This window comes from Acanthisitta chloris, unplaced genomic scaffold (assembly GCF_000695815.1).
Source record: "Acanthisitta chloris isolate BGI_N310 unplaced genomic scaffold, ASM69581v1 scaffold16365, whole genome shotgun sequence".
Classification (NCBI taxonomy): Eukaryota; Metazoa; Chordata; class Aves; order Passeriformes; family Acanthisittidae; genus Acanthisitta; species Acanthisitta chloris.
In genome coordinates, this window is record NW_008675518.1 from 8346 (window position 1) to 20279 (window position 11934).

Consider the following 11934-nt stretch of genomic DNA (forward strand, 5'->3'; position numbering starts at 1 on the left):
ACCATCACTATAGAAAATACTCTTTAACTGCCCTCTCAAAAAACTGCTGTTCTGCATCAATTTCCAGAGAGATCACAGGAAGAGCTCTCCTTATTTATGCATCTTAATTTAGGGGACATGAACATCCACCATGGGGTACAGCAGCAAGTTGGAATTTTCAAGCAGAAGTTTCAGGACTTTGCCAAAGCCAAATCTCTGATTCCATCAAACACAGAAGCAAAACCATGCAGAGAAGACTCTGAGTATTGCTCAATTTGAATTTCAAGGGGAAATTATTTCGTAAGTGTTCTATATTCCTGAGAATGAAAATAAGTAAAAATAAGAAAAGAGAGAATATCACCAACAAAACCCCAATCCCAGCAAAAAAACACATGGAAGGTTAACCTGAGGTATGAACCCTTCCCTTGTAGAAGAAGTCAGCTACTTTCTTAATGGCTTGTGGATTGTAGATGATATTTAGAGGTCTGGTACTGACTTCCAGGCGCCTTTCAAAAGTGCTGTGGATTGGATTCCTCTCATAAAGCATCTCAAACACTGGAGCATCAGGGTCTGCAACTGAATACAAGATGAGTTACAAAAAGCAGCTGGAAAAAAACCCACCCCGAAACAAATAGACAAAAGCAAAAAAAACAAACCCCAAAGAGTAACTGATTTTGAATTGGTACTAGTAGGACTGTATTGCCTAAGAGCTCTTCAGGAAGAGAAGAGCAAGTAATACAATCAACTTCTATGTGTTTGTAGCTACAAACACAGTTCTGTAACTGAGATCCTAATGATAAACCCCTAAGTCTTTTTTTAACCAAAACAAAGAGCAACTCCTGATGTCTTGAAATACATTTTCCTCTTTTTTTTTTCCTCTAAGTCTGAACAAAGCTTCTATGATTTTATCTCTACCATCTGCAATAAGCATGAGTTCAAACTCTAGGCACTCAGGTTTGAAATGTCTGCTTTGTAGGAGTTATCATCAAACATAAAATGAAATCTTTACCAGTGTTCTGATTAGTCATTTCTGAGGACAAACTTTGGAGTCCAAAGGAAGACATGCAGCCAACCTCTTTTTGCTGATAAGAATTTAAAAGAGAAAGATTGTTTAGATAAAATCAACCAAGCTACCTGATAGAAGCATTAAAGTCTTTTCTGGACAAATACATGTATAGTCTGAGATTATTATAGGCATTATTTTCCCTGACATGGCCAAACAAGAGTAGGGAGTGTGGCTAAGGAGCTAACACAACTCACTCATGAGCAAACAGGCTGAAGTGCAAACTGCAGGCAGTATAAAGTACAAAATACATGGGAAATTCTCATGGGATCAGATCCAAATTCTGTTTGCTCAGATAAGAAACTGGAAATCTTCTCTGGAATTCATTTCTGATTCTAGTGTACCAGGACACAGGGGAAATAAAACCTCACTTGGAGCACAGATTGCTCTGTGGAAAAGAACAATCACTGATTAAGCAGCAATGCTGATTGTTCCAAAATCAAATGTTGTACTACAAATTTTCTTCCCAACACATAACTTTCAGGTTAAAGTCACAGGTATACAGAGCAAGCAATGAAGAGCTCTACAAATGATCTCTGGAAAGGCAGGGGGAAACTAAGTTCAACAAGTGGAAATTTTCCTTAAGATTTGTGCTCTCTTTCTGGGATAAGAACATCTGTTGAGCTTTGGAGTATGACTAGTTTCATACACAGTTATGCATCCTACAGAGTAACTGAGAGGCTTTTTCACCTACAGGATTTGGGAAAACTAGAACAGGAAATATGGTCCCTTCTGTTGCCAAATCCCTCAGGAAAAGACCTCCAAGCTGAACTTTGAGAAGGGAAGACTTTCTCCGTGGAAGGGATTCTGCCAAGATCTTTACACCTGGAAGAGAAACACAGAAAATGCTTTAGCTTCTTTTAGTGCACAGCAGAACTTTCCTTTCGATTTTACAGATAACAGATATCATCCCACAAACGCTTTTGAAGGTATTTATATATATTTATTTCTACTAAACAAGTTAAAGATGGAAATTTGTTATACAATACAATAATTGTGAGGCAGCTCTGGTCTTTTCTGAGAAAAGAACAGAAATGGACTGAGTACCTGAGAACTCCAGCTGCATAAAAGCAGTCTCCTCAGCATGCACCACCTTCTTCTTCCTATGCAACAGAGTGAAAGAGCCACCCTGCAACTGCAGATTTAATTTAGCAAAGACATGATCCCTCTTGGTAAAGGTGTTCATGCTAGAGGCATCTGCAGCAGGATCAAAAAATTCATCTGCACCTAATAAAAGAAAGAAAAAAAAACAAAGAAAAACTAGAACAACACATTAAATAAATTTCTGGAATGCTACTGAAGAATAGGTTTCTCTGAATTGGAAAAGAAAGATTTCTCCAGCTCTAGGGAAGAAAAACAGAAACACAAAATATAGCAGATATACAATTTTTCCTTAACAAAACTGAATATTCCACAGAACTCTTCTACTTTAATTTAGGTCAAGTAAACCTAAACTTACAAAGACCCCAACAGTCAGTGCTGTTATATACACAGTGCCATGGCCCCAACCCACCTGAACAGAACAAGTCCCAAAGCTCTTTGCCATAAACATCAATAATAAAGGAAGCAAATATATTCTACACATCACTTTGGAAGTAAACAGGTACACCAGGAACTGAAATCCTTTAACAGGTTAAGTTCCAGGCAGGCTCTGCTGCCTGGGCACATCAGGTGACATAAAATCCTTTACCAGGACAAACCCAAAGAGCTGTTTGTGTTCCCCCTGACCAGGTATCAAACGGTGGCAGCCAACCCTGATTCCCATACCTAGGATGTCTTCTGGATTCCACTGTTCCTTGGGGTCTGGCAGCAGCCCTTCAAAAGGTTCTCCTTCATATGTCTCCTGAGCGTATCCATACCAACCTCCCCAGCCAGGAAACCAAGACTGGAGGTACTGCAGCATCCCAGTGCTACTGCCATGTGCAGACTCTGCTGTGGGGGAACCTCCAAGGGAGTCAGGCAAGGGCTCTTTGACACTCTGTGTTTGGACATTGAGGACATACATGTTAGGGCTGATAAGCGACAGAATAGCACAAAACCACCACAATAAAAGCTCAATTCCACCTCCTGTTTTCTCAGCACTCCAGCAGGGATATTCTCCACCAACACTCAGCCTATAGGAGAGCAGCAGCAGAGAAATAACAAACATATTGTCATTTAACTGCTGCATATTCATACATGAAGCCACATGTCGTTATTTAAACCTTAGTCTAGAAACACTGAACCAAAGAACTCGTTTGACACCATGAAGCACAGCTCTGAATTTTAGCATTTGCATTTGAGAGACACAACATTGCACAGTTACAGACACTAGTCTGTATTTTATGACGTGTGCTCAGAGCCATTGCCATGGGGCTCACTTCTGCCACCTATTTATTCTGGGAGAATACTCATGACAGGCCTCATTTCCACTCTGTTTTTCAGATGGAGAGTACCTGCCCTAGGAATTCTGGCATGGATGCTATTGAGGAAGCTCATCATATGACTAAAGATTCCACTGTGCAAGTGACACAGCAGTAAAAACTGCAGGAACATTTTGGCAAGGTTAGCATTAATGCCACAGTTTTAAATCAAAGCAAACATATGCTGAGGTTCTCCAGCAGAACAGAACTCAATAACTCAGAATAATTCACTTAAAGACTCCAATTACTCCCCTGTATGGAGAATGTTCCTCACCTCAGCTAGGTCATGAAATTTATCATGAACTATCTCATACAGAATCTTCAGCTCTTCGTAAGTTTGCTCATCCTCGATACGATGCATTTCTGCCTGCAAAGACAACAAAAGGTAAAGTAACTGCACCAAAAGAATAAGCATCTTCTTCACAAACGTGGCAAATACCTCTGCTCTAAGTAGAGACTCCTACAAAAAACTAACATGGCACTAATGATTTTAGCCAAGTGCCTCAGCACATCAAAATCAACACAAGTCACGTGGGCAACTGGAACACTGACAGCCCCTGAATCACAAGCACAGTTTATTTGCATTGTAAAATGCATTATTTTAACTTTTCAGGGTCAACATTCCTTACCCAACTCTATCCTCCTATCATGAATCAGATTTGCAGCACAAAAACTTAAGCTGTGGGAAATAACCTGATTTAACAGAATGCCTTGCTTAGCCAGGAGCAAAAAAAGCTTCTGCCTTGAGTAAAGGAGCTGGAGGAAATGAACTGTGTAAATTAGGACAATGTAGTATTCATAGTCAGTTACTCAGACATGTTTGTCTTCTTTGGACTGATTAAGAAGTTGTTTGTAGAAATTGATGATTCATTCAAGACTAAAAAAAATAATCTATCATGGAACAAGAAAGACAGACATTTTTCTAGTCCACTGCCACACCCCCAGTCACACTTCACAGCTCTGCTGAGCACAATACAAGCTCTATGAAAGCAAAAGTCTCCTGCTTTGCCAGGTATTAGAAAATTTCCTGTACAGTGACCTACTCTTACAGTTCAGCTCTAAATAACATGAGTAAGGATTACAGACAACTGAAAGCATCGACAGATTTGCACCTGTAATTATGACAGGTAAGATCCATGGTACCCTCAACTGATGTAAGGAAAAAGTCCCAATACACCTAAAGACAAAAAGCAGCTAATTATGGTTCACAGGTTTTTCTTTCTGAAGTAGGTCACAAGTTTATTGTTAGGGGGATTTGCCCTCAAAATTCTTCATCCTAAAATCAACTGTGGAAAAACAAGGCCAAAAAAAACCCAACACAACATCCCTAAACACAATCTCAACTAGCCACACTTCTCTTCATATTATCTCCCCAACCATGTGGGTGACCTGACACATTTCTGATACTTACCTATGTTTTGAATCTATAGAGAACATGAGCATGAAAGCCTCTCCCAGGCTGACAGGAGAATTCTATGCTAGTTCTATGAATCTTATGCTATTTTGGGTCAACACCAGTTCCAGCTCAAGAAACAGCTTTTTGTAGAGCAAAACAAAAACACAGGAGCTCTGCCACACACACACACACACACCTCCCACAGGCCCAGGTTCTGTGCATTGCAAACTCAATTTGGTCTGAAGAGAATCTGTGCAGTGAAAATGGGCTGCAGTGCAGCTGCAGATGGTTCTAACTAGACCAGCTTTGTATCTGAAAAGATGAAACAAACCAAATGCAAGATGACTGATCAACTGTGTAGAAAAACTGGAGTGTAAATACCTGCTCTGCAGCAGACAGAGGTTCCCCCTTCAGCTTGCTGTAGTAGAGGTCAGTGTATGACACAGCATCTCGGGCGCGACGCAGCGCGAAGTGCCAGGTGGAACGTTGTCTCTGCTCCCTGATCTCTGACAGATTGGCATTCAAGGCAAAGATCCACCACTCTCTGCAGCTGCAACAGTTTTACATCACTGTATTATCAGTATTTCGTACAATAACCAACCCAAGAGAATGCCAAAGAGGTGAAAGGAGAGGTTCAGTGAAAAGCAGAGCACAACCAGCACTGGAGGCAGCACATATGGGCTGGTTCTACAGACTGCAGGGCAGTGCTGCCCAAAATCCCACCACTCCAGAGGGATGCAGTCCAGCTGGCATGGGTCAGCACAGACAGCAAAATGTTGAGTTACACAGACTGGATTGAAAGCCTGAGGTAAAAAAAACTAAGTCTGAACGACATCTGAATCTTTACACCTGATTTATGAGGCAAGGGAACAAAACACGGGAACTGAAACTCCAGTACATGATTATTGTACCTCTTGGATGTGTCTCATTCCAGTTTCCCTAGTATAGGTTTTAATATCCCATTAGCACCACCACACAGGGAGATGTACTTACTTCTCTGTCACTGTACCCTTTGGTCTCCACTTCCTGAACTTAAGCTGTCGTTCCTTTCTGGCCAGTTCCTTTAAAAATCCCATGATCTGCTGGTACTGCATCTTTGAGTGAAACAACACACAGATCAATGAATGAGGAGATACTGGACTGCTTCCCAAAGCAAAGAGGAGGGGGAAAAACCCCAACAAAAACCCACCCATGGGCTTAGTTTATCTGCATCAAGAGCCTGAACATGGCTTCAGATCACAGTTCTGTTCCCCAGTGTCACATCTCTTCTCCCAGCAGTTAGCACTTGTGACATTCACTTACAGGTTTCTTTATTTACAAACCCACAGAATGAAATCTCTTTCCATGTCAGGTTATAACAGGTTACAATGACAGGTTATAACCTCAGCTGCTATATAACTAAACCCCCCTATTCATCCCTCATATTTCCACAACAAACATGTCATTTTTTTTTGGCAAGAATCAGGTGCAGTAAAATAAATAACTAACTTGCAATGCTTGGTTTTAAAACAAGTAACTTATTTAGTATATCCCTTTCAGCTCTCAAACAAAATCTTTCAGAGAGTATTAATTTTATGCTGGTATTTAAGCTGCTACAAACACTGCCAGAGCTTTATTAGCTCTGTTTCTGTTCCTGAGAGGTAAATGGTTGGTGTTTACCTGTGAAAGCTTCAAGGGTATAGTCTCAAGGTGAATGTCACACTCCAGCCTCGGGGTATGGCGTGACCTCAAAGGCTCCTTAGAACAATTCCTCTTAAGAAGAGCAGAAGTGCAGACAGGTTCCATGATGTACTTGTGGTCACGACTTTCCATACTTCTATCCATTGCTTCCTGGGGGTTACAAGCAAATGTATTTTCTTAAGAAATGAGGGTACAATCCTGATTAGGATGCACTGGTCTCATAGACCAGAATGTACTTTATGAAGAGGACTGGAGCATTTCCCCTATAAAGACAGGCTGAGGGAGTTGGGGCTGTTTAGTCTGGAGAAGAGCAACTTTTCAGTATCTGAAGAGTGTACAAGCAGCCAGAGAGGGGCTCTTTATTAGGAACTGCAGTGACAGGACAAGGGGTAATGGGTTCAAACTGAAGCAGGGGACATCTAGGTTGGATGTGAGGAAAAAGGGTTTTACTCTAAAGGTGGTGAGACACTGGCACAGGTTGCCCAGGGAGGCTGTGGCTGCCCCAACCCTGGCAGTGTTCACAGCCAGGTTGGCTAAAGCCTTGAGCAACCTGCTCTAGTGAGGAGGTGTCCCTGCCCAGGGCAGAGGGTTGGGGCTGAACCAGTTCTAAGCTCCATTCCAACCCCTAAATTCTATGATGATTCTATGAAGTCCATTAAAACACCTCTTACAGATGTTCTTTTTTCCAAATTAAAACAAGCACACACAGCACAGCCTTTGTGCAATCTCTCTCACATGCAAAACCTCTCTCATGTACCTGCAGCTGCCCCGGAGGGAGGTCACCCAATAAAGTGCAGTTGGTATCCCAATAAACACTGAAGTCAGCAACATCCATCTGTTTTTTCTTCATCAACTTCTCCACCTGGAGTAGAAACAGTGGAATAAAGTCCAGATCACATGCCATGAGTTTTTAGCTCAACATATTCAACGACTAATATGAAACGCTTGGATCCCATTTATTACAACCACCAAAAGCTCAGGAAAATGCCATGTATTTTACCAAGTACTGATGAGCACCCCTAAAATGGAGCATCCCATGGGAGCTGCCAGGAGCTCTTGTACAGAGTTGTACTTACTGGTTCAAACACTGCATTTTGCATTGAGACATTCTTGATGCACACCCCGAACGCAAACGGCTGCGAAGGGTTTGTGACTCCATCCTCAAACCTCAGATGGACATCCTGAATCTTCAACTAGGCAGAAAAACAACATCACTGGAGATACTATGGACATCATTACAGCAGACAGCAGAACTTTTCATTAATATTGAGGCAATTTAATTGGTAATTTTTGCAATTGTGCAACAAATTTCTGGTAGACATTTAACCTAAGAGAAATCCTATTCCTCACTTGTGTTTTTGTACTCTCTGGTTCTGTCTTCTCTCATACCACTAGTCCCTGCTCTTCTCCCCCAAAACAAAGAGCCACTTTCACAGCACAGTGTACTTTATTTTGCTATCCTACTATCACTAGAATAATTATTATTATTACTATTATAACTATCATGATTACTATTTTAAAGGCAAATGTGTAACTGCCAACCCAAGGCTCAAAAGCAAAGACTTACTTCAATATTTTCTACAATTCTTGTGACCACAGATGCAGTAACTGAGTACCAGTAAGATTCCCCTTTCTGCTGTCGTTCTTTCTAGAAGGCAAAACAGGGACAAGTATTACTAACCACTGCAACAGCTGCTCAGAACACAGTAACCTTTGTCACACTGACATCACTGGGAGCAAGAAAAACCCCAACTATTTCAGTATCTCCAGGATGGTGAGGGAGGGTGGGGCAGAACTTGCACTATGACAGCATGGAAAAATCAAATTCTAGCTTCATTTCCAGAGCATTTATTCTCCCACTTGTTAGGACACTTAAATACAATCCACTCATCACAGAGGTTTCCTCACTGTGAGCAACAAGTGGGACTCACTTTCCATTTTTCTTCCAGTGCCAGCAGAAGGGCTTTCTTGTGCTCTCTTTCTTGCAACTTCTCCCTTTCCTCATCAAACTCTTCCTTCTTTTCTGGTGCACCAATTAAGTGCAGCTTTGAGACAGAGATGACCCATGGATCCACATGTGGACGATAAAAAGGGATCTGCAGTGTTATTTTGCCAATGAAACCTGGATAGAGAAAACAGAGATGCCATCAGATTCCTGGGAAAACTGACTTTATCACCCTTGGAAAGCCCTCAAAGAATAAGTGGTGTAAGAACCAAATGAGGTAAAACAAAAATAATGACAAGCAATGGTTTGTCTGAGCCTCTGACTCAGAGGCAAAGGGTCCTCTAGAACATGCAGTGATTCCTGTTTAGAACACATCTGTCCTGCACACACAGGCAAAATACAAACCTGCCTTTACTTCAAAAGGTAACTCCAGCTCCTTTAAGGCATCTTTCTTTAGAGGCAAGTTTTCCAATTCAACAGCACCTGGACAAAGCAGAGAAAGAGACAAGTCTGCTAAGCACAATTATGTCAAAGAAACCCAAGTGACATGGGGTTTTAAAGGAAAACAGTCAACCTATCACTTCAGGATGTCTTACAATCACAAAGGTTACTTAACACACTTGTTAATTTTCCAATGTCATGTGCTCCAACTACTTGGTGAGGTCATCTAGAAATAGTCTTCCTCAAGGTTTGAGAGCTGAACTTTACTGTAACCATGGAGAAAGCCTCTCCTCAGGGGCTCTTCAGAAGAGGTCCTTATTTTCTAAGCATTGCAAGAATCACACACTGAAAAGCTTTGGCGTGTTGCAAAATATCCTCTCCAGAAAGAGCAGATAACAACAGCAAAGGGTGAACCAGAAAGCATTGATTTGAGGACTCTGTACAAAGTACAAGACTCGTGGCCACAGCACGACACAAAGCAGATTACAGGGGAGGAACTATGAGCACCAAAAGGTAAGAGGCAAAGATTACAGAACACCTCCTGCCACAGTCCCTTGCTGAGCACTGGGGAGAAAAATGACACTCAAATATTACAGATTCACCAAGCTGATAACAGCTAAGCATTCTGAAAATTTCATAGACATTGGTTTAAGTGTTGATAAAAAGCAACACGAGAAAATTTACTGCTCATTGTGAAGTTCAAGCACCAAACTCTGTATTAAAAAGGTTCAGGTAAACACTAAACACAATATGAAGTGATTATTTCTATTCCACCTCTGAGTTATTATAAAAACAACATTTTTGGTTTAAAATCACAGGATGAAAATAATACAAAAGTCCCACAAAGCTTCTCTCACCCTTTAGAAGAGCCACTGAAAGTTGATCTGTGTTCAGGTTATTGACATATTTGCCCAGGTAGGTGTTGAGGACCCAGGCTACCAATCCTTCCAACATGACTGGCCTAGAAGAGGGCAACTAATGTTTTCCTGTCATTTTCTGGATTTCTGTTCCATAATTAGTGTCTCTCTGAAAGAAAAAACAAGAAGAAAATTACTGTGTGACATACCCACTCTCAGCAGAGCTGACATGCTGCTGCCACTGCAGTTCTTACTGTGATCCAGCTAAAAAGAAGTAACAGAGAATATGACTCCTACCTAAAAAAATGCTTTCTCCTATGCCCTTTAAGTGTCAGACCAGTTTCACATAGAGTGGTGATCACACACCACTCCCATGTGCACACTGAGTTCATCTTTCCATCCTTTTCCTAACCACAGCACATTTTGTTGCAAAAATCCACAAGGCTAATCCACAATCCTCTTCCAGAAAAGGGGAGGCTAAAACTCCACGTTGAACTGAAACAGTTTTGCACTGACCTCCTCAACCTCTGCCAGGTCCTGGGTTTGTCAGCCTGGTCTGCAGGAACAGCCAGAGCCTACGACTGTAAATCTGCACAATTCTTACAGGACACGTGTGAATAACTCACCCTTCCCAAATCCCTTTTTGGGAGAGCCTGTGAGTGGGAAGTAATCAGATCCAAGCTCCATAAATAGCTCATCAACAGTTACTCTAACAGGTTTGCAAACTGCAGAGATTAGTGCAGAGGAGGAACGAAAGCTACAGCAGAGAAACACCACTGGTCATACCCGTCAACATTTCCCTTCATACACTTCTCCAGTAATTTCTGTTGCAATTTATATGGTAATCAGGGCAATAAAACCACAAAGACCCTGCCCAAGCTTTTAGCCAGTGAATTGCAATAGATTAATTGCAAACAATTAGCTTCTGCAAGGGCAGGATGAACCTTGCAAGGCATTTCTTGAGGTTAGAACAGAGTCAATGTTACCAAAAAATACTCTCCCAGTCCCATGTACCTCCCTAAACCATTGAGCAAAACTATAGAGCAAAGCAGAAAACAAACAAAAAGAAACAACTTCAAGAGTTACATCTTCAATGTTATGCTAGGATTTAGGGTTTTCCCATGGTGAGGTTTTTGCTTTTAGGCACCTCCAGGTAGGCCTTTATTTCTTTAAAAACCCAGTGAAAATATGTAACTGCCACAGTTAAATCAAATAACCAGAACAAACCAAGTAATGAAAGGCCTTTTCTAAAGGCTCAAAGTGAAACTGTAAGGTGCTGCAGAATGAAACAGAAAACAGCACAGGGCAGTCAGAGTAAGTCACATGATTGCACATTAAACGTGTTCAACATTTTTATCTCTGTTAAAAGACTCAACAGTTTTCAAAACCAATAATATTATTCCAAATAACAGAGACTGAGCCATCCCACTCACAGGCTAATAATAACAGGGGGTTTTAACCTAATAAAAGTGCCAAGAAGCAGAAGCCCAAGCTAAAGCAAATACAGTCATCCCTGTCATGTTGCCATTGAAAATAAGTAAGTAAATAAAAGGGAAATCTACAGGTGTTTAGAAGTAAAACAGAGAGGAGTGAAGGCACATTTGGCAGGACAGAAAGGATCAACATCCCAGCGAGTGGAACCAACCCCTCCACGCCTAAACACAGTCAACAAAATCACTCCCCTCCCTCCCCCAAACTCCTACCACACCACCAACCACTTAGCGACCTTCCAAAGCTCAGAAAACCTTTCACACCTACCAGAAAACCAAACCCCTAATCATCCCTGACACTGCTTTAATTCCCTTAACACAACAGGGGACGCAACAAGCACAGCCCAAACCAGGCCTTGGCTTAGAACTACCTCCAACATCACCATGACATGTTTTTTTTTTCTTTTTTTTTTTTTTTTTTTTCTAGCCAGAAAACGCACTTTTCCACGCAGGAACGACGAGGAGACAAACCCCCGGGGAGGGAGCTAGGGGAGCTGAGGGGATGCAGTGCGGGGTCAAAAGAGGGGGTGACACAAGCTGGAAAGGGACTGTCCCACACCCCACAGGGAAAAGCGACCACACACACCCGTGGGCACCGCTGGGCATGAAGAGAAAGGTCACCTTGCCCCGAATACCTCCTCAGGCCCCGCGCGGGGGAATCACTACCCCCCGAGGGATACT

The 11934-nt window shown here is 41.8% G+C and overlaps 1 protein-coding gene across 1 annotated transcript in view; it reads right to left on the reverse strand.

The window, feature by feature from the left end:
* The window catches only part of LOC103803243 (vacuolar protein sorting-associated protein 13D-like), a gene marked incomplete at its 3' end in the record, with an annotated part of 17902 nt that extends 8042 nt beyond the window's left edge, over positions 1-9860 (reverse strand). The window contains exons 1-15 of the mRNA XM_009075786.1: positions 9764-9860; positions 8871-8948; positions 8452-8642; positions 8088-8168; positions 7597-7713; positions 7278-7382; positions 6500-6670; positions 5834-5934; positions 5222-5390; positions 3719-3811; positions 2810-3020; positions 2090-2269; positions 1737-1867; positions 989-1061; positions 385-549 (exon numbers count right to left, since the gene is read on the reverse strand). Of these exons, the coding sequence (XP_009074034.1) occupies positions 385-549; positions 989-1061; positions 1737-1867; positions 2090-2269; positions 2810-3020; positions 3719-3811; positions 5222-5390; positions 5834-5934; positions 6500-6670; positions 7278-7382; positions 7597-7713; positions 8088-8168; positions 8452-8642; positions 8871-8948; positions 9764-9860 (1963 nt within the window). The remainder of the gene's footprint in view (positions 1-384; positions 550-988; positions 1062-1736; positions 1868-2089; positions 2270-2809; positions 3021-3718; positions 3812-5221; positions 5391-5833; positions 5935-6499; positions 6671-7277; positions 7383-7596; positions 7714-8087; positions 8169-8451; positions 8643-8870; positions 8949-9763) is intronic.
* Between the last annotated feature and the right edge of the window lie 2074 nt (positions 9861-11934).